Raw genomic sequence first — 25,938 nt, 5'->3', positions numbered from 1 at the left:
AACTGATAAAATTTTTTATTGTCTTTGAATTGTTTTACACTTTCCTGATCGTGTAAGGTGAAGCTAGAACTGTTAAAAGACATACACAAATCTAGTACATCGATAACCAGGTTTTTCTTTTTGCTATACTATTTTCACAACCACATGTGTGCTAGGCAATACAACCGTCACAGAAGCAAACTTTAGGCAAAATACTGGTCAGTAGAAACAAAGCAAAAAGAGCTACCAGATATACAGACAGGCTCGGTTCCACATTCACTACTGCATATATCAAGCGCCATGTATAACTGCACAATTTGTTCAGCTAGTAGAGGGGAATTTTGAAGTCAGTGCATGAATTTCTCTCTTCAGCAGACAAATGAACAGACAAACAGATAGATTCTATGAGCTAAGTGGAATGTTGAAGGCAGAGGAATGATACTGGAAAGACTGAGGGTGAGTACTGAAATCTTTCCACTGCATTTTTCATGCAACTCCTATTGAATTCTAATCTTTGACTGGACATATTTATGAAAAATTGAGCAGTTAAGAATTTTAGTACCTTAAGCTAACAAATAATACACACATTTATGATCTATATTTCTAAGGCAGCTCTGGGGAATCTTGAATAAGAGCCTGATCCTCATTATGACTCAAGAGTGGCAAATGCTAAGATATGAGAACTGAAACTGCACTGGCAGCTCCTCAGCATCTATATGGGATTTGTACTCCAATATATTTATGATTCTTCTACCAGCACAGATTACCACCATGCACACAAAAGCCCTGACTTGAAATTGAAGCAGCGTGACAAAAAATATTTACTTTACAAAAAAATATTTACTTTACAAAGAAGATCACTGTCAGATATTCAAAGATAAAGGCCTTGACCTGAAGGGAGGAGGGAGATTCAGGTTGTTAACATTCTTAAGTGGGAAGAGAGTTCTTATTTAGCAGTACTATCAAAAGTGGGAAGAGAACTCCTATTCAGCATGACTACCCAGCAACTAGTAAGGCCATAGAAGTTAATATGTCTTGCTGAAATGCCATATTAATGCACTGAAAATTCATTGTGCAGAATTGTCCACACTGCAAATACTGGTCTCACTGCTGTGGGAAAGGGCTCGTTGCCCATATTAAAAGCTCTGGAATATTTGTCCAGACACAAAGTCCCAGTTTTTTGCCACTATTAGAGAGCCTTGAGTTAAGTTGCCATTATCCCCTGCCTTGAACTGAAGACGCATAAAAGGTTACATTTACATGAGCATTTGGCTGAAAAGCAGTTTGTCCAACATCATTATTTCAAAAAACAAATTAAAAAAATCTGAATGAATGTGCCTATTAAATTCACAAGTGAGCTACTGAACTGGAATGCCACACAATAAATTGTTTCCCTTCCATGTTGCAGTGTCACAATATAATCTTTATAATTTTCTATACAACTTTACAACAGAATTGTACTTCAACAACTTTGATACCAGATTATAATCCTCCAAAGAATTACATGATTTGTGTCTATTTCTCCATTAAATAGTTTTGTAAACTCCTCTGCAATTGCAAAACCCATAATCACAGTGTTCAGATAAAAAAAATATAAACACAGTAATCATAACTGCAAGTGTTCATAATAGGAAAGGTTCAGAATACCATTGCTCAACTGATTCCATTTTACGTACACAGAACACCAACCAATTGTTTTTACCCCACAGACAGTTTGCTACGTTGAGGTTGTGAAGTCGATGTACTATTCTTTTTGCTTGTCGCACAAAGGGATATAATGTGTAGGATACAGAGTGACATTAAACATATAGTGAAGTGTGACAGCCATTAGTTCTCGCCCTCCCCAGCTTCCCCTTCATCTCCCTGGTTTTCCGATGTCCATAGCTGCAAGAAAATACAAACATGTTTATGCTGAAAACATGCAGTTAATTACACTGGTCCAGAAAGGAAAGTTGAGATAATTCATCTCAACAGATCAATATAAATCATTTGAAAGAAAGGGCTAATGAATGATGACCTAAAGGCTGGAGATTAGATGGAGTTAAACAACAGGCACATGACATCTGAAGTAGAAATTGTTAACATGTCAATAAGGGTATCTGCCAGGTATGACTGTTCTGCAGACAAAGCTGAGATCTGTCACATTTTTATGTAACTCTGCACTATCCTTAGAACAGTTTGTAAGAATGAAATTATCATTTATGATGGACTAGTAAAATCTGTAACTGTAAATACTGCATCATGTAAACTGGTCAATATTTTTCAAAGGGATACTTACAGTAAGATTATCTCTAAGTAGCTGCATAATCAGAGTGCTGTCTTTGTAAGATTCTTCATTCAGTGTGTCCAGTTCAGCTATTGCTTCATCAAATGCCTAAAAGAAATTCAAATAATTATATTATTGTAATCTTGCTTTCCCCTATTCACACAAAAAATTGTCAAAATTCAATAAGTATTTGCATAAGATTTCTGCAACTTCTGTATGCAATTAAGGGCTGCTAGGTGCATCTTAGCTACACAATCCCAATAAACCAGAACCAGACATACCCCAGCACTCAGACGTACAGATTTATGCCAACTTTACACAAACACCAGTGGGATTCTGGCCAATTTCCAATATATCTGTATCATTATATTTAGCTTCTAGTACTGAGTTTCTGAGTGGAGAAAACGCCATTCAGCTAATAAGAACTACATCTAGATTTAAGATCATGCTCTTATTTTTGCAACTGATGCCTTTAGACTTAAAAAAAAACTTGTGAATTTCAGACAATGGCAGTCTCAGGTTTTCCAGAGATCATCTCAAAAATTTGACTGCTTATATTAGCCTTTTCCCTCCTTCTGAAATGACATATTTGACTTTACAGCCCTCAACTACTATTCTCTGAACCACAGCTGTTGAAGGAACACCTCTAAATTACTTCCCCATTACCATTTCTAATAAAATTAAGTCTGCTTACTGTCTTTGCCAGAGTACAAGCTTTTTCCGGAGAGTTTAGTATCTCATAGTAGAACACAGAGAAGTTGAGTGCCAAGCCAAGTCGAATAGGATGTGTTGGCTGCATCTCTTTCTTGCTGATTTCAAAGGCTTCTTGATAGGCTTGTTGCGAATTTGATACTGTTGCTGCAAAAAGAGACAGTGATAGCTTATCTTAAGAGCTTCTTGATGTGGGAAATTAAAAGCCAGAAGCAGTTACACATGTTTTGTTTATTTTTAAAGCAAGACTGAGCAAAGTGTTCTCTATCAGGTATTCTGAGCACAAAAGTGAAAACTAATCCACAGTCCCAAACAGCTGCTGCTTCAACACAATTTTGTAGGCCACATTCTATCTATGACGGTACAGCTGGCCAACTTTTTTATTTGATTTCTATACTGCCCATCTGGCAGCCAAGGTGACTCTGGGTGGTTTACAACAACTAAACAGCAACAAGAATAGAATCACAAAACATAACAATATCAATAAATTATAAAAGTGCAAAATATCATAAAATACAACAGAAGACATAAAATAAATAAATAAAACATGAAAACATGGTGGTAAACTAGACATTACATTATCGGAAACACTATTACATCAGGATGTTATTTGATCTGGAAAGGCCTGTCTAAATAACCAGGTATTTAGTAGTTTTTTTAGAAGTGCCTAGAGAGGGGGCCAGGCGGACTTCAGGCAGGATGGTATTACAGTTGTGGAGCTACCGCCAATAAGGCCAAATTTCTGGTGGTCATTTTCCAGGCCTCTCGGGATCAGAACTCTCAGTCACCCTGCCTGTGACAATCTTACTGGATGGGCAGACCTAACAGGAAGGAGGTGCTTGGCTAGATATCGAGATCCCAAACCGTTTAGGGTCTTACAGGTTAACACTAGAGATGGGGACAAATTTTAAAAATGGCAATTTATTTTGATCTGTTATTCATCAAGGTTAATGGATCAACGAATACGAAAATACAAATATTATGTAAACGGCTATAACAATGGACCCCAACCACTAGAGACACCAAATTTGCAAGGAAACTTCCTCAGACACTTTTCTACAAATCCTAAAAGTTTGGTGAACATTGGATCATGGACCCCTGAGTTATATAGTCACAAACAGGACCCCGCAGGAATGCTCCCCCCAGGTACTTAAGAGAATCCAGAATCACAACAGAGCTTCCTATGTCTTTTCCCAACACACCTGCCAACTTTGGTGAAGACTGGATATCGGACATCGGAGTTATTCACCCACAAATTGGACCCCCAGGAGAGTTTACCACATGGCACAGAAGCCCATTCTGCCTACCGGCCGCTGATCAGAAGCCGATAGGCAGCCACCCACACACACACACACACACACAGCCAGCCACCCCAACAGACCCTTCCTTTCCCTACCTTAACCCCCACCCACTCCCACAACACCCCCCTACCTTAATAGCTGCTGCCGAGGTCTCCATCAGGCTTCCGCAGGCATGGCGTGTAAAAAGATGGCGGCTACAGCTTCATTTAGAGTAGGGAAGCTGCAGCTGCCATCTTTGCAAAGGACAGTGTGGATTCCCTTAAGGCAGGTTAAGGGGATCCAGGCTGCCCTTTGCAAAAATGGTAGCTGCAGCTTCCCTACCCTAAATGAAACTGCAGCTGCCATCTTTGCAAAGAGCAGCCAGTCTCCAGAAGACCACGGCGGCGGCAATTAAGGTAAAAGGGTGTCAGTGGGGGTGGCGTGGCGCCTAAGGTAAGGAAAGGAAGGGGATGGCTGACTATGTGGGGTGGTGGCTGCCTTTCTGCCACTGATCAACTGATGGCTGGGTACTCGCTACCAATCAACTGATCGGCAGCCGGTAGGCAGAATGGCTATTTTTTAAATATGAAGGACGAATAAAAACGGGTAAATATTTGTCCTTTCGTATTCGTGGGGGACTCTGGAATCCACAAATACGGATCAATGAATATTTAACGAATCGGCTATATTCGTCAGAAAAATCAATCCGCTTTTATATTCGTCCCTATCTCTAGTTAACACCACTTTGAAGCTGGAATGGATGTGAATAGGTAACCAGTGTAAGGTGGCCAAGGTGGGGGAGATATGTTGGTATTTTCTAACATCACTCAGTAGTCTTCTACCTCGCAATGAAAATATCCACAACAAAATTTGGCAAAGCAAACAAAATTGAGAAAGAGCTATTTCTACTGAGGAAGCTTTGCCCACAGTTGTTAGCCAACTGGCCTTCATGAAATCCGATGGGTGGTGCTGCCATTAACTAGCAACTCAACTAATTCAAATTAATAATGTTGAAATGATAACATCGCTAGAGAGCTTGCCTATATTGAAAAGAAAAATCTCACTAATAGGCCTGTCAGTGAAATCACTTGGCTCCCTGCCCCACAAGGAAGCGTTTCAGCTGATTAAACGCAGGATATTAGATATTGAATTCCAGAATCTCCTAAGTGCAGCAAATAAGACCTGTTCTCCTCTAAGCCACCTGATTCCTGTTAGGCTGGGCCAGAGGGCCCTATACTATAACCTATTACAATCGCCTCAAAAATGCAGAGCCTATTCGCTGGCCAGATTTAATGTAATGCCTTCAGCAGTATTATCTGGCAGGTTTCAGGGTGTTCCTTACAATGACAGGAACTGCTCTTGTTAACTGGGAGGAATTGAGTTGCTTGTACACATGTGTTCATATTGACCTCGCTATTCTGAACCCCACACTCAATATTTGGGCTCAATATTGCTTAAAATAAAGAGGGTGGTCAGATATAAACAGAATACAGTGGTGCCTCGCAGAACGGGCACCTCGTAGAGCGATGAATTCGCTCTACGAGGACGTTTTTGCGATCGCAAAACGGTGCCCGTATAGGTGGGAAATCGCAGAGCGAAGGTTGGTAAGCTGCTCGCTTACCAACCTTCGCTTTACGACCTGACAATCAGCTGTTCCGTGGCTTCAAAATGGCCACCGGAACAGCCGAAAGGGGCCGGGGCGCAGCGTTTTCGCGCCCTTGGTAAGCAAAGGGAGGGCGCGAAAACGCTGCGCGCAGCCATTTCGGGGCTTCCGGCAGCGTTTTCGCGCCCTCCCCTTGCTTACCAAGGGCGCGAAAATGCTGCGCCCCGGCCCCTTTCGGCTGTTCCGGCGGCCATTTTGGACCCGCCGGACAGCTGATCGCAGCCATTTTCGCGCCCTCGTTCTGCGAGGGGAGGGCGCGAAAATGGCTGCCGGCATCGCTGTACGGTAAGTAAACGTGCCGACTGGAATGCATTAAACGTAGTTTAATGCGTTTCAATGGCTTTTTTACTTCCGTACAGCGATGTTTCACACAGCAAGGGTTAATCCGGAACAGATTAACCTCGCTGTGCGAGGCACCACTGTATGTTTTCTGTTAAGCAATAGGGTACAAGACAAGGTGGGGAAAGTAGCATGCTTCATAGAACACATAAGTGAACATGCCAAAATAGAACAGTTTGAACCAACTCTCCCTCTTTGAGCCAGGTTTAAGGATTTTCTGATGTAAACACTGGGTTAATTATGGCAATAAAAGTTTTAATTATTATTAGGTACATAGGATAGGGTGGAGAGTGTGTCTTGCAGCATAAATAGTAAAACTGCATTGAATCTAAACGAACTTTGATATTGTTCCAGAAAGTTGCAAACAAGTTTTACTGAATGTAGTTTTTGACTAGGTGTTTTGTAAATGTCAATAAAGGTTTTTGATTGATTGATTGAAGCATCAGGACTGTAAAGAGGTTCACCATGGAACAACTCTTCTGAAATGCTAGATAACACGTAAGTGGGTTCTGCATGCTTCAAAATTTAAAAAGACAAAAAGTGGAGGAGTGTTTGAATAACATACAAATAAAGCTGGGGTCAAAGGCCCATCTAGTCTAGCATTTAGTACACACAGCGGCCAATGAGCTGCTTGTAGGAAATCCACAAGCAGGACAGAGATGCAACAACATCTCCCATTAATGCTTTCCAGTTACTGACAGAGTATGTTTACCTCACATTCTGAAATGGAGGGAAATGGGTCCACTCAATTTCAGTCAGGCCTATCTCAAAAATTAAAAGTAACATATTACTCTTATAAATTAATTTTGAAAGTTAACTGTGGATATAAGCCATCTTACAAAAGCAGCAACATATACAAGAGGCAGCCAATTTACTATAAAATAATATGCCCTCAACCAGGGATGAACAGGTTTCATGTTTTCAGGCTCTAGCTTTTCGTTCAATTTTTCCAGAAATGCTGAAATGTGCCACAGTTCTGTCAAGTTTGGGGGAAAATAGCAGGTAAGTGGGTGAACATATGAGTTAAGTAACAGGACACCTTCAAGCTCAGGTCAAAACCAGAAATATGTGATTGGGGCTGGGACCAAACTTACATGTTCCTCTAAACCAAAGTCCACTCCAGATACATGTCTTAATAATTTTGGGGGATAGGTGTATTAATTGTTGCAGTTGTCTGATAAGGTGGAGTCAATCTATTATCAGAGATCAACCAGATATAGAGATCTGTCTTCTGCCTCTTTATTACATATTGTTGCATGATCCCAGTTGTAGGAAATCTCCTGTTCCATTGTCATCAAATATTTGATCCAGGACTAAATTATACAATAGTCTGGATTGTTACTATAGTACAATAAATTGCCCTATACACTATCAATGTTACCAACTATTTCACATGCATTACAAATCTGATAATTTAATGATTCTGCATGGTAGATGTGTATTTGTGGCAGGGAATTCAAAATTAGAAAAATATTCAAACAGCAATGAGCAAAGTGCAGCCTCTCAGATGTGCTGGAGTGAAATCCCAACATTCTGCATTGCTGGCTATGCTGGCAAGGGCTGATGGAGCTGCAGTTCAGCAATATGTGAAAGGCCACATGCTCTTCAAACAGCAGATGCTCCACCAGCAGAAGAGGAGGCCAAGTTTGACTGATTTCCATTCTGCCTGTAGCTCTACTCCAAAGGGTTCCATCATGGGTAGAGTGGGGCACTATAAAGAAAGTGAATTTCCCTCTTTTATTAGATAATATGTCTGCTGGACCAAAAGCCATGAAACAAATACACTATTTTAATTTACCCACACAGGGTAGATTAAACAATAGAAAGCTGCAAGCCTGGTATCTTTCAAAGACATGTTCTTTTTATAAACAACACCTTAGAACAGTGGTTCTTAACCTTTGTTACTCAGATGCTTTTGAACTGTAACTCCCAGAAACCCCAGTCAGGACAGCTGGTGGTGAAGGCTTCTGGGAGTTGCAGTCCAAAACTCCTGAGTAACCCAAGGTTAAGAACCAGTGCCTTAGAACACTGGTTCTTAACCTTGGGTTACTCAGGAGTTTTGGACTGCAACTCCCAGAAGCCTTCAGCACCAGCTGTCCTGATTGGGGTTTCTGGGAGTTGCAGTTCAAAAGCATCCGAGTAACAAAGGTTAAGAACCACTGCCTTAGAACATCCTAAGTATTTAAAGAACAAGAAAGATCAGATCTCTGTAATTATATACTGCAAACACATCTTATTCTGTAAATCTGTGACTTTACAGGGTCAAGATGTACTCAGTAGGAAGTATGAACAACTCAAGCTTTCTGCTTCCCATACATCTTACAACTTTCACATCTTCTCTTATGGTCCGACACTAAACTTCTCCTTGCATTCTAAGTTTATACATTTACTCAGAAGTGATAGATGAATGGACTGGTTGTTGTTCCCCTTCCATTGTATTCTGAGCATTAGAAATAATTTAAACAAAGATAAACTGTAATTTAGGAAGAATCTTTGTGATATTATATAGAGATTTTGTGGAGGATTGTTTAAAAAAGCCCATCATGTAAAATAAATAATTGGCTTACTTTGCTTGTTCTCTCCAGATGCCACCTCTGAAAGGTATCTATAATAATCACCTTTCATTTTTAAATAGAAGACCTTGCTTTCCGGTTGCGTGGCATTAACAATAAGGTACTTATCCAGCAGTTCCTAAAAGACAAATCATCAACATTTCAATTTTTAAGATATAATTCAGTTTATGCCCATATTAGTTTCTTTATGTGTATGTGTTGTTGTTTTTTTTAAGGAAAAAGAATCAGAAACCAGGTCTTATTAATTCCCAAGGCCTTAAAAGGAAGACAATTGGACAAGGGTTTTTGGGGTTGTTGAGTTTTTTTTAATTGTCAAGGATGGATAATAATATCTTTAGAAGAAATGAAAGCAGGGTAGACCTAAATGGGAAAACCCATGTGGCTGTGTTCAGTGAAAAATCTGGATAGCTCAGTGGTTTAGGTCTCTGGATATGAAGCCTGAGGTTGAGAGTTCGATTCCCTACTGTGCCTCCTTGACAGCAATTGGACTTGATGATCAAGACGGTCCCTTGCAGCTCTGCTGTTCTAAGTCTGGTGTGAGCGAAGGAAGGAAAGTGAGCCGTCCTCACAAGTGTCAACAGAAGAAGGAGGCGGAGGATGCGCTGTGGGAGAATTGATAAAACTAGATGAGGAAGAAGGGGGCGTCAATAAAGCCATAGAGGTGTTCCTAGCGGAGAGGACGAGAGACTGGGGGGAGGAGTCGAGCGAGTGGAGATGGGATGAGGTTATAAAGGAGGGGGAGGAAGAAAGGGAAACAGACAGAGAAAAGGAGGAAAAGGGCACCCAAACGAGAGAGACAGGAGCAGAGAGGGAAAGAATCGCGACTCTGGTTAAGAACTTTCCCAACCTTATGAAAGAAGACGGCTTGCTGCCTCTGCCTAAAGAGTTGAGTCAGGCGGGAGTCCGTGAGTCCAAAGAGGGATGGAAACCGGGAGGGGGTATGGCTTTTCGCCCTACGATGGACAAGGTAACCCCTGGTGGTGTCAGCCCTTACCTACCCAGGTTGGAGGGGTCGACCGTGGTCCATCCCTGTTGCAGGACTACCTGCTCAGTTCTGACTGCGTCGGTCGCGAACCCGAACGCAACCATTCGTTTTGGGGTGAGGAAACAATGAAACATAAAGATGTGGCGCCTGGGACTAAACCCAAGAAGTATAACTTGTTAACAGACGAAGAGTTGCCGGACCCATTTGGTCCAGAGTTATCTGATGTTAAAGTTAATAAAACCAATCCGTTTTTGACTGTTACATCGACTCCGGCTATTATTCCCGCCGATTCCCTTGGTCCGCCCTCTTCAGGAAAAGAACCCAATCACAGTGGCGCCCAACGTGGGGCGGACCAATGGGGAGGCAGGGAAGAAATGACGAGGATGTTGAAGACCATAGAGAGGCAAGAGAAGATGATTGAAAGTTTGACGGAACAGCAAATGTTGGTTACCAGACACATGATGAAGCTGGGGATGGACGATGAAAGAACCTCAAAGAACAATGTGTTTATAAAGAATGGTCTAGTGGCCGGCCCTGCCCCCATCAGGATACAAAAAATGAGTGCTAGCGATGATCCGGAGGCGTATCTACATACATTTGAGCGCGTAGCGGTGGCTGCAGGGTGGCCTAAAGAACAATGGACTTTAATATTGGTACCTTGCCTAACGGGACTATTGCAAGAAGTGGTAGACACCCTGAGCCCCCAAGAAGCCGCACAATACGAATCCGTAAAGACAGCGATTCTAAGGACTCTTAATTTGACGGAGGAAGCGTACAGGAAAAGGTTCAGGGAGCTTAAGTGGAAACCTGGGGTGCATCCACGAACCTTAGTGCAAAGAATGAAAGCTAACATGACTAGATGGGTTAAACCAGAAGACAAATCTAAAGAACAAGTCATGGAGGCGTTTGTGTTGGAACATTTGGTGACGACTTTGAGCGGGAATCTGAAAGGGTGGGTGCAGAAGAATAACCCGAAGCAGTTGGAAGAAGCCATCAAGCTGATCGAAGACTATTGCGCCTCAGAAGAAGCAATCAAAGAAGGTCCCGCCTTCTCAGGGGAACGCGGGAGACCTCGTGAGAAGGCGGGGACGCAGACACAAGGCGGCGGCGTGAAGAGAGGGATGGACGTGCCAGGAGGAGCTCGTCCTCGCGGGCGCCCCTTCGAACCTATGGGGCCGAAGCCAGTGCGCCCAGTTACAGTGGACGACCGCGTGTTTGGGGGGCTTGTGTGTTACGGCTGCGGGACCCCGGGCCACGTGCGTCGGGATTGCCCTGGGACAGACTGCTCTTGGGTAGGCGGATCGAATAATACCCAAGAGAAATCTGGGAAACAAGTAGGTTGGGAGGTGGTTGCATGGGTGAATGGGGAGAAGAAACAGGCGCTAATTGATACAGGATGCGGCAGAACCTTGGTACGGGACATAAAATTAGAAGGGGTGGAAGAAGGGTTTACAGTGAAGTGCATACACGGAGACTCTAAGACCTATAAGACGACGTGGGCCGAAGTTAAAGTTGGAGAGGAGAAACGGAAAATGAAAGTGGGGATTGTTCCAGGACTTTCGAGAGAAATGTTGTTGGGAAGAGACTGGGTGGGTGATAGAACATTAGCCGAATGTAAAGAAGTGATGCAAGGAGACTGTGTTAAAATTGAAGTGGGAGATGATTTCTTGCAGGAGACAACACGCGACCACATGCGTATGTTGCAACAAGATGACGCCACGCTACAAGAACACCTGCGAGCCGCGCGTGAGGTGGGCGAAGTAGCTGGGGGAAAAGAGGGGATGATTTTGGACAATGGGCTATTGTATAATGTGACAGAAAAAGGGGAAAGGAGGTTGGTGGTTCCACAGAAATGGCGTATGGCGATTTTACATTTGGCCCATGATATTCCTATGGCGGGGCATCTAGCATATGATAAGATGAAACCCAGGATTGAACAACGGTTTTGGTGGCCAGGAATGGGGAAAGAAATAGAAAGTTATTGTCAGACATGCCCAGAGTGCCAGAAAACTCAAGCCAAACCCAGACCAGGAGCTCCCTTAGTACCCATGCCCCTAGTGGATCAGCCCTTCCAGAGAATAGGGGTGGACATTGTGGGGCCCCTTCTCAAGTCGGCGGGGGGCCACACACACATTCTGGTTATTATAGACTATGCTACCAGGTATCCAGAAGCAGTGCCCTTGCGGTCCACAACATCTAAGGTGTTAGCTCGGGAATTGTTACAAGTCTTTACCCGGCTGGGTTTCCCAAAGGAAATCTTGACAGATCAAGGCACCAACTTCATGGGACAAACCTTGAAGGAAATGTGGGGATTATTGGGAGTAAAACCCCTCCATACAGCAGTCTATCATCCTCAGACTAATGGATTAGTGGAGAGATTTAATAAAACGCTTAAAGGGATGCTGAGGAAGTTAGTGATGGAGAAACCGAAAAGGTGGCACCTGCTAGTAGCGCCATTAATGTTCGCAGTGAGGGAAGTTCCACAGGCATCCACGGGATTTACGCCTTTCGAGATGATGTATGGTTGGAACCCCAGAGGTATACTAGATCTGGTCAAAGAGAAATGGGAGAGTGGGAGAGATGAGGTACAAACGAACGTTAAACATGTCATAGAGATGAGAGAACATTTGAAGTTAGTAGCCTCCTTGGCGAGGGAAAATTTGGGAAAGGCCCAAGAAGGGCAGAAACGGAGATATGACGCCAAAGTTAAAGCAAGACAATTCGAACCGGGACAAAAGGTTTTGTTATTGATGCCAGCAGCTTCATCAAAGCTATTCGCCACTTGGCAAGGGCCTTATAAGGTGTTGAGAAAGATAGGAGAAGTGGATTATGAGATCTGGATGCCTGACAAAGTTAAAAAGAAAGGCATCTTTCATGTAAATTTGTTAAAGGAGTGGAAGGAGAGAGAAGCATTATGGGGGGAAGTAAAGGACGAAGAATTTGGCCCGGAAACGAAGGATTTTTTGCGTCAAGGAGTAGAATTAGATTTGGGAGAAGAGTTAACTGCGGAGCAAGAGAGGCAGATGAGAGAGATAGAACACCGATACAAGGAAGTTTTCTCAGGAAGACCGGGTAACACCACGTTAGTCGAACATGCAATCAACACGCAACCACAGGTCATAGTTAGATCAGGAAGTAGGAGCTGGCCTAGACACCTGAGGGAGACTATTAATAAAGAGATAGAAGAGATGCTGCAGCTGGGCGTGATTGAGCCATCTTATAGCCCTTGGAGGAGTTATCCGGTAGTGGTACCAAAACCAGATGGGAGTGTCAGGCTGTGCATCGATTATCGCAGGTTAAATGAAGTGTCCAAATTCGATGCTTACCCGATGCCAAGAATTGATGACTTACTAGAACGGTTGGGAGGGGCGGAGTACCTCACCTCAATAGACCTGACCAAGGGATATTGGCAGATACCCTTGAGGCCAGAAGATAAAGAAAAGACAGCATTTGTAACACCTAAGGGCCTTTACCAATTCTCGCGTATGCCCTTCGGGTTGCATGGGGCAGCAGCGACGTTTCAACGACTGATGGATAAAGTGTTAGCCCCCGTAAAAGATTTTGCCGGAGCTTATATTGATGACATACTCATATATAGTAAAAGCTGGGAGGAGCATTTAGAGCATCTGGAGAAGGTGCTACAGGTGTTGCAGGAGGCTCATCTGAAAGTTAATCCGACCAAGTGCAAAGTGGCGCGTAGAGGGGTGAAATTCTTGGGGTTTCAAGTAAAACAAGGTAGAATACAACCGGTGTCAGACAAAATCGACCAAGTGACTGCTTGGCCCGTGCCCAGGACAAAAAGGGAAGTACAGAGATTTTTAGGGCTAGCAGGTTATTACAGGCAGTTCGTTCCCAACTTTGCCCACATTGCGGCTCCCCTAAGCGACTTGACCAGAAAGAAGAAGGCAAAAATAGTTCATTGGGGAGAAAAGGAGACCGAAGCTTTTGAGGAATTGAAACAGATACTAGCTGAATTGCCCAGTAGATATGCTCCAGATTTTTCCAGGCCTTTCATAGTTCAGACTGATGCTTCAGACCGAGGAGTGGGAGCAGTGTTATCACAAGAGAAGGACGAGGTAGAATTTCCAGTAATGTATTTAAGTAAGAAACTTACCCCTAGAGAGCAGAAGTATTCAACTATTGAAAAGGAGGCTTTTGCGGTTAAATGGGCTATACAGGCTTTAAGGTATTACTTGTTAGGAGCACCCTTTACGCTCATCACAGACCATGCCCCATTACAATGGTTAAACCGGATGAAGGATGTGAATCCCAGGTTGACCAGGTGGTACCTAAGTTTACAACCATTTACCTTCACAGTGAAATATCGTAAGGGAAGTGCCCATGCTAATGCGGATTACTTTTCCCGACAGGGAGAGATGCTACAGCAAACCGAAGAGAGGACGGCCCACTCCTCAGGGGGGGCGTGTGAGCGAAGGAAGGAAAGTGAGCCGTCCTCACAAGTGTCAACAGAAGAAGGAGGCGGAGGATGCGCTGTGGGAGAATTGATAAAACTAGATGAGGAAGAAGGGGGCGTCAATAAAGCCATAGAGGTGTTCCTAGCGGAGAGGACGAGAGACTGGGGGGAGGAGTCGAGCGAGTGGAGATGGGATGAGGTTATAAAGGAGGGGGAGGAAGAAAGGGAAACAGACAGAGAAAAGGAGGAAAAGGGCACCCAAACGAGAGAGACAGGAGCAGAGAGGGAAAGAATCGCGACTCTGGTTAAGAACTTTCCCAACCTTATGAAAGAAGACGGCTTGCTGCCTCTGCCTAAAGAGTTGAGTCAGGCGGGAGTCCGTGAGTCCAAAGAGGGATGGAAACCGGGAGGGGGTATGGCTTTTCGCCCTACGATGGACAAGGTAACCCCTGGTGGTGTCAGCCCTTACCTACCCAGGTTGGAGGGGTCGACCGTGGTCCATCCCTGTTGCAGGACTACCTGCTCAGTTCTGACTGCGTCGGTCGCGAACCCGAACGCAACCATTCGTTTTGGGGTGAGGAAACAATGAAACATAAAGATGTGGCGCCTGGGACTAAACCCAAGAAGTATAACTTGTTAACAGACGAAGAGTTGCCGGACCCATTCGGTCCAGAGTTATCTGATGTTAAAGTTAATAAAACCAATCCGTTTTTGACTGTTACATCGACTCCGGCTATTATTCCCGCCGATTCCCTTGGTCCGCCCTCTTCAGGAAAAGAACCCAATCACATCTGGTGAGAATTTTAAAAATCTAGATACCGTTTCCCAGAAAATAATTTCTCAGGATGCTCGTAATATAAACCCTACCCCAAAAATAAACCCTAGTTAAGTGAAAGCCCGCCCTCCACCATTGTGCAACAACCAGAAGAAGTTGACATGACTGTATTTGAATAAACGTAGATTACTGTACATGAAAAAAAATAAAACATCCCCTGAAAATAAGCCCTAATGAATGCGGTTTTGGACCCTGTCTTATTTGCAGGTTAGGTCTTATTTTTGGGGAAAGAAGGTACTTGCATCACAACTGCTTAATACTGAAGAGTATACTCTAGAGTAGTCATCCCCAACCTTGGGCCTCCAGATGTTCTTGGACTACAACTCCCAGAAGCCTTCACCACCACTTCTGCTGGCCAGGATTTCGGGGAGCTGACATCCAAAAACATCTGGAGACCCAAGGTTGGGGATCACTGCTCTAGAGGCCACACTGATGGATCCTAATTAGTTAATGTTTTCCCTGTGTTTCATACATTGATAAAACAGATAAGGCATTATGGTTCTTTGACCACAATTGAAAAACTAATTTGAAGTGAAGTATTATGCAGAAATATAAGAAGAGTCAGATAACCAAACCATCGCTTTTGCTCATGGACAAATAGAGTTCCAATGTACCCATCAGACAGATTTGTTAACCTAGGATGTGTTTGACACAGCCACAAATTTTTATTGAATCAGTGTTTCTGCTGGAGCCTTGAAATAATATAACACATTTCCTCCTAATCAATATATGGGTACAAAAAAATGAATTAACACAGTCACAAAGAGTAAAAGCAGCAAAAGAATTATCAGGAACACTCTCAGACACTGTTATTGCTGAGTAATGTGACAACCATTAAAAATGTGAGTTCTCCTACACTGATGATGTGATCTTTATCACTATGTATGCATCAACCAAAATCTTGTCACATGAGAGTAGATCCACTGAATCAATGGGGATTTGGAGAGTGAACTCCTCTGTAAATTCCACTGAGTCAAATAAGACTAATCTTGTGACATTCTATATAGTAAGTTACAGTTAGAGTAGGCTCAAATGATTCAGTGGAACCTATGGAGGAATTGACTCACCAAATCTCTGTTAGTTTTATGATCTTACGTGATTTACTACGTTAAGCAACAGGACTTTGGCCAGTGTACACATAGTGACAAAGATTCCATCACCAGTGTAAAAGAAACCATTTTTATGGTTGTCACATAGCCCAGCAACAGCAGTGTCTACAAGATAGAATATTCCTGCTAATTCTTTTACTGCTCTTACTCTTTGTGACTGTGTGATTTTTTTTATCTATATGTTGGTTAGGAGGAAATGTGATACATTATTTCAAGGCACCGTCATGTTTCCTTAATACACTAGCAAGATACTTGGTAATTGTTATACCTGTTGCATATTAATTTGACACTTCAAACAGTTCTCTATGTAAATCTATAACAAGCAGCTGTATTAAGGCTTGAGCCACACATGCATACTGTCAGACATTATCTATCAAGCTGCAAGGGATGTTTTTTTAAAAAAAACAATTTTCTGCCATTCTTTTGAGCAAACTAGTTACAATCAAAAGCTACAGTTTTTGCTGCTGGACCAAACTAGACCTGTTAACAAAGGAAGCAAGTTATATCTTTGTCTCTATCTCATAATTATTTTATACAGATAGAAGTATTTAATAAATGCTACCACACAAACTGGTACTGGACACTTACCAGAACATCATTGCAGATGTCCTGCAATTCAGCCTCAATCTTCTCACGATATTCTCTTCCCATCTGTTGTTTCTTCTCATTCCTTTCCGTTTTCTGTTCAATGCTGGAAATGACACGCCAGGAAGAGCGCCGAGCACCAACCACATTCTTGTAGGCAACAGAGAGTAGATTCCTTTCTTCATTGGACAGCTCATGTCCTTGCTCAGTGACAGCCTTCATAGCTGCAGCCATATCATCATAGCGCTCTGCCTGCTCAGCTAGTTTGGCCTTCTGTACCAGCTCACTTTTATCCATATTGATTCCTATAAAAAAGGGGGGGGGCAAACTGCATGCATTTCTTGTTCAACTTCATCAAAGAGGGCAGAAACATGATTGGTAGCAAGCATAAGATGTGGTAAGTTTTAAGGCATGCGATGAGGTTATGAGTTATCTCCCAGCTATACACCCCCAGAAAGGTTTGCTCATAAACAGATAGATTTTCGTTTACTGGGCAGCCATAACGTTTCTGCTCTATATTCCAGTAACTACTGGCTGCATTCCTCCCAAAGATGAGCGAGGAGTGCCAGGTTGAGATGCTTTCAGAAGCCAAAGGAGTTCACTGCACACAATTCTACTCTGGGAAGGAAGTCAGACATGTTCTAAAGAAAAGGGCAACAGGATCAATGGATCTAAAAGTCAGCCCTATTATCAACATATAGTTCAGGAGTAAGAGAGGGACATGATCCTTTTCATAAGAAGAAAGATTTTGAGTAACCCAGTTTTCAAAGGGGATGAAGTACTCCAAATCCAGTTCATGGAATTTAATAGAGAAAACAGAGGGACCAAAATGAATATTGGGATGCATATATAAAAGTATGAACCCACAGATGTGGAGTTTATGGCTACCCTTCAAGACCCTTCCTCTGTAAGTAGCAGGCTGCTCAGGGTGGGAAAATTATTTCCCCTTTGTCCTGGCACCTGTGTTGAATCTGTGTAGGTTTTAAAAGCCCCCCGTTAAAAAAAATGTTTATACTTCTCAAAGCTTTTGAGCTCACATGAATCTACTATCTTCTGTGTGGATGGTATTGATTGGGCTGCATGTGTATGAGCACGAAGAGGATGAACATGGGAACTAGTTAGGATTTTTCTTTTTGGAAGTTCCACATATCCATTGTCATTTTAGCTCATTCTCCTAGCCCCCAAACCAATTGCTGCTTAATATGAGAAAGGGAGACCCAAGGGACTAATACCACTATGTCTTCAGTTCTATAAGCACCGCTACAGCAGCATTAAGCAGACAAAATCAGCAACAGAAGGAATATTTAGAACCCACAATCCTCTCATTTCATAAGCATTTTTCATTAAAAACGGAAACTTTAGATATAGTATGAAGTGGAACATTCCACTTAGTATTTGTTTACAATACAGCAGTAAAGATATTTCTAACCTTTCCGCTTCACAAATACATACTTCACAAAAGTAAATCCCATTCTTAATACACTATTTAGTCATTTAACAGCAGGAAAACAAGTGTTATTCTGCTGTTGCTATAAAATCCAAGCCTGAAGCATGGAAAATACTAGCCTTAATACAAGGGCAACGTGACTTATCAAGCAACTTTAGTGCTGCTTATACCACACAAAATGATTAACTATGAATTGGGGCTAGAAGGGTTTTGCAGGCTGCATGTAGTTTTCATGAAGGTTGTGCCATTCAGGAGTTGTTGTTTTTTTTAAATGGCAACTCCCAGAATTCTCCAAAAATCCCTCAGGCAGAATTCTGAGAGTTTCACAGATATACATCTACAGACGTTTCATTCACCTGGAACACAGCCTATCTTCCAGGCTAACGCAGGACCATTTCTTGTAAAAAAGGGACACTGAACCAGAAACTCCACAGAGGCAGCTTGGAATACAGGCTCTGTATTTGGTGAATTGCTTGGTGAATTCATGGAGTTGGAGTAAAAAATAAAATAGCACAACCCTGGTCTAAACCTAATGTACAGGATCCAAGAGAACACCAAAGTGACAAGAGCATAAGCACATGAAAATCCTGGCTCTACCAGTGATAACTACTGTAGTTGTTCTCAGGAATGGAAAGATCTACCTCAGATCTTGAGACCTGGACTAATCAAATAACACAAGTAATTCTGCACTTGGATATCATAAATATGGCTGCCACGTCACCAGGAGATCAAAAAATTAAATTCACATGACAAGAAGAGAAGGCCTTCATTTCATTACCGCAAGAATACGTTTATATGCATCAGACAATTAATATTAATATATAGGCAAAACATGGCTCTTTCAAAATAGCAAAGGTTGAATCTTCTGCTGACGTGCAGTATGAGTGTAAGGAAACTACTGTTACAAACTCCCAGTTTATTTTAAAAATCATTAAAAAATATGGGGCAAAAACACAACCTTAGTTTTTGTGTAATAAGAATCAACGATATTTAGCCTTGACCAAACCAAAGACATTCTAAGCATTTAAAAAATGGTAGTTTGCTCTTTTAAGTAGCAATGTCAAGAATGCTTGTTTATACCATCTTATTCTTGGACACCTAAATATTTCTGGTTTTGTTTGTTTATATATACAAGGAATAAAACCAGACACTGGAGCAATGGAGACAATCTCAAGATGATCTTTGCCTCATTTTCCAGATTGTTACATATAATAAAACTCTTAAAACAGCTTGTACATGATTAAAGACAATTAGTGTATTGAATAAATATTACCAAGTATACAAACTTATTACCTTTCTAGCTATGTGGTGCTCACAGCTCCAGGGGAAAGCAATATGTGAATGACTTCACAGAGCCTGAATAACAGATTCCTGGTTCTTATAGACAGATATGTTTTTTGCAAATAACAATCTTCCAATATTTGATAGACTGTCATATGAAAGATCGAGGGAGCTTGTTTTCTGTGGTACTAGATGGCGGGACTCTAAGTTGAAAGGAGTAGTAGAAAGGAGATTTCAGTTAAACATTTGGAGGAATGTCCTGAGAGTAAAAGCTGTCTGACAGTGGAATGGACCTCACATGGTGTAGCATCCATCCATCACTGGTGTTTTTCAAACAGAGGATGAATAGTCTTTTGCCAGGGATGCTTTAGTTGTGGATTTCCTGCAGGCAGTATCACGGACCTTACAAACTTTGAGGTCAGTTCCAGTTCTACAGTTCTATGGCTGAAATCCTACTGGTGTTATGGAAAGGTAACAATGTCATCAGAAGGGGGGAATTTTCTGAAATTAAACACTTTGTACTTCTGTCTTGTGCGTTTCACCTTCTATACAATAAAAGGACATGGAAGCCATGTGAAAGAATTAGGAACTGTTTGATTTCCAAAATAGCCCCTTGCAATTTTTCCACAGAAACAGTCACACCAACAGGATTTCAGCCTATGCTTCTGAATTTGAATATCTCTGCATTTTGCTCAAGAATACAACGAATTGATACTCACCATAAATAACTCCACCTCTGAATAATATCTAGCTCACAACTCATACCAACAAACCAATTTATACAATGAAATATAGTTATGTAGTGAACTATAGCTACCTTGATCTCTGCAGACCTGCACTGCAAGAGTTACATTACATCTGCATCCTGTATGACACAACCTTCAATAGCTTTCCAAAAACTGTCACTAAAAGTAAAAGGTAAATCCTCTGGCTGGCTACTGGCAACATTAATATAAAACGGCCCTTAAGATGAGAACAGGAACTATTCATAATCTTGCTCTCCCCCCACAATGAGAAAGGAATCTTTGTATAAAACTCCTGAACAAGAATCTTATTATCAAGTCTCAAACACATTTAAAGACACTTTTCTAATTTCACCCTCCCATTAGTGTCTAGCATTGATGCTTCAAAACTGTTATTTCTATTCTTATATATAATTTGCCTTGATGGAAAATGTACTATCTACACCTATTTAATTGGTCAGATTAGAAGTCCTGGAATGTTTTAAGAGACACCATGTTTTCTTGAGACTGAGAGCAATATGAGCCTAAATCCATAAAGAAACAGTTTGGATACCCTCCACTGCTTATACTGTTAAGCCAAAAGAAACTCTGCTCATTATGAGGGTATTAGAACAAAGGGAAAAATATTGTGTGTGGTGGTGGGGAATCTTTAGACAAAAGATTCCAAGCAATCTGAGAAATAGGTTGCACATCATAAGGAAAATAAGCAATCACATCATTTTTCAGTAGGCATCTCAGGAAATGAGTTTTTGTATATGGGAAAACATGACATGCATTTTGAGTGTTACTGCTCTACATTAGACACTGAATTTTCAAACGATTCCTCCTGAGAAAGGTCAATGAAAGACACTGGGACACACAAGCAAAACCAGAAGCTATTTCAAAATATGACTGAATTAGTATTCTGTGTCTGGCTATCGGATCCTTTCAGGTAAGCCACAGTTTGTACTCTAAAACATAAAGGTGCTGTTTTGTTATCCGTTCTTTCAATTTCTATGAATGAAACAGAACATTTAAAAGATATTAAAAGTCAACACTTAAAAGAGTAGGAAACAACTCAAATTTCTTGACCTACTGGACATTTTGGCTGAGGTTCTGTTGCTTAGCATAGTAAATTGCACTAGAATAGGTCCATTAAATCAATTGGGATCTGGTGAGTCTACTGCTCCGTAGGTTCCATAGATTCACACAGGCCTACTCTAGTTACTACTTACTACAAGTAAGCCACAACTAACACAGGCCCATTGGAATTAATGGAACTTATGGAGGAACTGACTCATCAGATCCCCGCAGTGGGCCTCTTCTAGTGCAATATACTATGCTAAGCAACAGGATTTCAACCACTGTGAAAAGTAAAACTACTGCAAATAAATGGTCTGATGACTATATAATTTTCTTCATTTCACATTGAAGAAAGCAGAGACTTTGGAGGATGATCTAATTTATCTCGTAAGAATTAAACCTCATGAGATATATGTCAAAGAAAAGTCCATGGCACCCATTAATAAACCAGAATGAAAAGGAATAGTTTCAGAATTTTCTTTGCCAGAAAAAAATGACAGCTAAATTAAATTGTTAATTCCAATTAGAGTAAGCTAACGGAATTAATTAGATTTACTGAATCAACAACAATGTAAGCCCATTGCTTTAATTGGACTATGTTACTTGGGCATAATAATTGGATTCAGCCCCAACCAGGTTGGTGATCTCATTCCAGCAAGCATAGATTCTAATGTAAAACAGGTGCAGATCAAAGGTACTTTAAAAACTAAAATGAAGTTAATATTAAATTGGGGAAAAGGTTCTAATTTTCTAAAATAAAAAAGTAAGGGCCACATCTTCAGGACAAATCCCTCAGTTCTAAAATATTCATATTATAGAAAAATAAGAATAAAAGAAGGGAAGGGCTTCCTTTATTATTTAGTCCTAGTCATGTCAATCCATATAAAATATTGGCACTTATTATGTGAATGTTCTACTAATAGGTAGCACAGCTGGCTGTTACTTTTCAGATACAAGAATAGCAGCTCCTTCCAACAGCATGGCAATAACATATTTTATCTTTTTGTAACATTAGCTTTCTTGCACAGAAATGTGGTGAATTTTTATGAGATGAACACTGACAGTGGAGGAGCATTAGAACTGGACTGATTACTTATGCCATGACAAAACTGATTCTACTCCATAAAAATTTATTCCAAAATCTGTTAAATTATGCCTAATTGAGACTACCCATCAAGTAACCAACTTATTTCTACATGAGCCCAAATAATCCTATTGAAAATATATAACTATAAACACACAAATAATACTGAACATGTTTCCCTTGAAGTTCATAAAGGACATGACAGTCTTTACTATGTTCACCTTAATACCTTCATGCTATTGCAGCACTTTGGAAATTAGTACCTCAAAGAAAAAATGGTTTGAAGCTCAACATTTAAAAAAACTAAGATCATGGTCACTGGTCCCATCACCTCCTGGCGAATAGAAGGGGAAGATATGGAGGCAGTGACAGATTTTACTTTCTTGGGCTCCATGAAAGCAGAGGGTGACAGCAGCCATGAAATTAAAAGACACCTGCTACTGGGGAGGAAAGCGATGAAAAACCTAGAAAACATCTTAAAAAGCAGGGACACCACCTTGTCGACAAAGGTCTGCATAGTCAAAGCTATGGTTTTTCCAGTAGCAATATATGGAAGTGAGAGCTGGACCATAAAGAAGGCTGATCGCCGAAGAATTGATGCTTTTGAATTGTGGTGCTGGAGGAGACTCTTGACAGTTCCCTGGACTGCAAGGAGAACAAACCTATCAATTCTGAAGGAAATCAAACCCGAGTGCTCACTGGAAGGCCAGATCCTGAAGCTGAGGCTCCAATATTTTAGCCATCTCATGAGAAGGGAAGGCTCCCTGGAAAAGATCCTGATGTTGGGAAATTGTGGAAGCAAGAGGAGAAGGGGACAGCAGAGGACAAGATGGCTGCACAGTGTCATAGAAGCTACTGACATATAGTTGACCAAACTCTGGGAGGCAATGGAAGACAGGAGGGCCTGGTGTGCTCTGGTACATGGGGGTCACAAAGAGTCAGACATGATATATTCGCGAAGGTTTTCGCGGCCGGGTTGCCGTCCTATGAAGATGCCGGCCACAGAGACTGGCGAAACGTCAGGAAGAACAACCTTCAGAACAGAGCCCGAAAAACCCAGAACAACCATCAGTCAGACATGACTTAACAACTAAACAACAACCACCTCAAAGATACTCACACAATGTACACATAGCAGATTAAATTGGGTTTCAGTCAAGTGACAGAAATTCAGTGAGAAGCACAGAACACTTGACAGAGGTTGAGAAGTTCCAGGATGGGCTTAAATCCTGAATCTAATGAGCTTTCTTTTTTCCACTAGCCAAATGGAAGGAGGATGATGAGGGAAGGATGTCCTCTAGAAGGCGTTCTGTACTCATTCATATTGGATCTGTGAGGGTGGCTAATTACTCTGTTAGCCCAATATGAATTGAAAAGAGCTAATTTATTCTGAAGGTTTTTACCTAGGAAGGATCAAAGGTACCTTTTACTTACACCCCTTAAATAAGAGCACTGGATTAATAAACCAATTCACAACTCTGCATACCTGCTATGGGATAAACTGCTGCCATTGACTAGGAAGCTCATTTTGTAAACTTTTCAAATCTGAAAAACTACTACAGTGTTTCACCGAAAATAAGAGGGTTTTATATTAATTTTTGTTCCAGAAATGCATTAGGGCTTATTTTCAGGGAATGTTTTATTTTACAGTCATGTCATCTTATTCTGGTTACTGCACAATGGTGGAGGGTGTGGTTTCACTTAACTGAGGCTTATTTTTGGGGTAGGGTTTATAATACGAGCATCCTGAAAAATCACACTAGGTCTTATTTTCAGGGAAACAGGGTAGACATGTACTGTATACAGAAATCTATCAATTCAAACTGAAAAACTACAAAAGGAATATGAAAAATTCTTCACCAGTTCCACTTGCTCTTTATTTAAAGAGATGACATATTACAGAATTATTTTGAATGATTTACCCTAGAGACAAATTGTTCTCTAAATTATATCCCTTCTCTAGAGCAAAAAAATTCTGAAGCACACTTCAGACGATTCTCTAAGGCAGTATTTTTTTATTTAAGAATTCTTAATCTGGTTTACTATTTCCTAACATAAATTGCATTAAGGCTCCTGAATGGCTAATTAATAGTAACTACTATCTTCATACTATTTGCTGGATAGCTCCTGTGGTTTAGGTTTGAGAGTTCAATCCCCCACTGTGCCTCCTGGGACAACAGCCAACTTGTGTAGTCATGGGCAAGTGCATAGTCCCAGGACTCCGTCTGAAGAAGGGAATGGTAAACCATTCATGGTCATTTTCTTCTTAGAAAGCCCTGAGAAGGGTGATAATATGTCAGAATTGTGTTAATAGCACACAATTACTAATTATTATTTTCGTATTAGCCTACCATTTAGTTTCCAAAACAGCCGCGCAACTCACCCTCTTCTCCAATCACAAAGCAACTAAAGTTGCCCAAAGTGTAAATGCTAAGCTTCAAAAGCAAATAACCCCCTTCCCATGTCTCTAAGAATAAAACATATATATATATTTGCAAAAAGAAACCTCATGTACATCATATGTGGTGATCTAAAAAATTAGGTTGACAGTAATCTGTGGGAATCTGAGCCAGAAAAATCACCCTATTCATGTTTTTGAAATTCCATGGGGAATATCTGCAACTGAACTCGTTGAAGAGGTCTGAACTGTTAAGACTCCTCTGCCTCGCTCCTGCAGGTGGGCGAAGAATAAAAACAGATGGAGAAAAGGTGAAATAATACACCCACCCACTGGTTCCCCTACAGGAGCAAACCAGTTTCTGAGGCAACCGAAGGAAGGGCCTTCTGACCGAAGAGTGGCTAAAACAGAACAGCCCTAACTCCGGTTTGTTCCGCACAGGTGAGCACGCCCAGCCCCGAGGTGGTGACTCAGCCAGGGCGGAGCCGCTTCCCGGCTCATCGACGCCGCCAGGGCGGGAAGGCCGGCCGCGGGCTATCGCGGGAAGACAGAACTGGGCATGCAACCCCACTCAGATAGACACCGCTGGCGGCGGTGCCGTTAGCCAGGCAGTTTCGGTTCGGCGGCCGGCGAGACCGTGAGGCGGACAGTCGGCGGCCTTCCTCAGGCCTCTTCCAGTCTGCTCTTCAGGAGGAACCGATCGCGACACGGCACCATTCTCGCCTCTCAAAGCCCGCTGGCAGGAGAGGAGAGGGAATCTAAGGAAGAGGGGAGCCTATGGTTCTACTCTTTCCCTTTGTTTCATGGGGGAAGGGCAACGGAGCTGCACGCAGAGCCGCAGCCGTTAAACCGCGAGAGCGCGGCCAAATTTGGGGGAGGGGAGGGACAAGCCGGAATGAGGGGAGAAGTTTGTGCCGGAGGGGGGACCCGCTCACCTGACGCAAAAGCAATAAGGCCAAGCAGAGGGCGAGGAGGCTCAGGCTTCCAAAGATTCGGTTCTGAGGGGAACAACCGTCTCGGCGCGCGGCAGCCCGCTTCGCTATATCACCACACATACACACCCTGCAGCTCCTGTAGCCACTTCCGGCGACGGCGGCACGCCCTTTCCGGCAGGGACACGCCTCTTTTCCCCTCCTCCCTTTTCCCTCAGCCGCTTCCCTTATTGGACCAGCCGGGCCGCGGAG

General features: G+C 42.0%; 1 protein-coding gene across 3 annotated transcripts; it reads right to left on the bottom strand.

The window, feature by feature from the left end:
* On the bottom strand, nucleotides 1-25,938 carry YWHAB (tyrosine 3-monooxygenase/tryptophan 5-monooxygenase activation protein beta). 3 transcript variants are annotated; one of them, XM_020789234.3, is made up of 7 exons: nucleotides 25,690-25,938; nucleotides 19,480-19,670; nucleotides 16,743-17,044; nucleotides 8,806-8,929; nucleotides 2,940-3,103; nucleotides 2,258-2,353; nucleotides 1-1,863 (listed from the first exon to the last, which is right to left on the bottom strand). In XM_020789234.3, the coding sequence occupies exons 3-7, from the start codon at nucleotides 17,034-17,036 to the stop codon at nucleotides 1,807-1,809; spliced, it is 735 nt and encodes a 244-aa protein (XP_020644893.1). In that variant the 5' UTR covers nucleotides 17,037-17,044; nucleotides 19,480-19,670; nucleotides 25,690-25,938; the 3' UTR covers nucleotides 1-1,806. The 3 variants fall into 3 exon arrangements, with proteins under 3 accessions (XP_020644893.1, XP_078248712.1, XP_020644892.1); XM_078392586.1 differs by lacking the exon at nucleotides 25,690-25,938 and adding an exon at nucleotides 24,939-25,022; XM_020789233.3 differs by lacking the exon at nucleotides 19,480-19,670 and having other exon boundaries at nucleotides 25,690-25,886.

This window comes from Pogona vitticeps, chromosome 4 (genome assembly GCF_051106095.1).
Source record: "Pogona vitticeps strain Pit_001003342236 chromosome 4, PviZW2.1, whole genome shotgun sequence".
In the NCBI taxonomy this organism is placed as follows: Eukaryota; Metazoa; Chordata; class Lepidosauria; order Squamata; family Agamidae; genus Pogona; species Pogona vitticeps.
Note: the sequence above shows the minus strand (reverse complement) of the source record. Positions and strands in the feature narration are given on the sequence as shown.

Bases quoted from the DNA above. Each gene is read 5' to 3' on its own strand.
- YWHAB (XM_020789234.3), bottom strand. From the start codon at position 17,036: ATGGATAAAAGTGAGCTGGTACAGAAGGCCAAACTAGCTGAGCAGGCA. The intron at 8,930-16,742 runs GTAAGTGTCCAG...TTTGTCTTTTAG, and splicing joins ACATCTGCAATGATGTTCTG to GAACTGCTGGATAAGTACCT. The intron at 3,104-8,805 runs GTAAGCCAATTA...CTCTTTTTGCAG, and splicing joins ATCTGGAGAGAACAAGCAAA to CAACAGTATCAAATTCGCAA.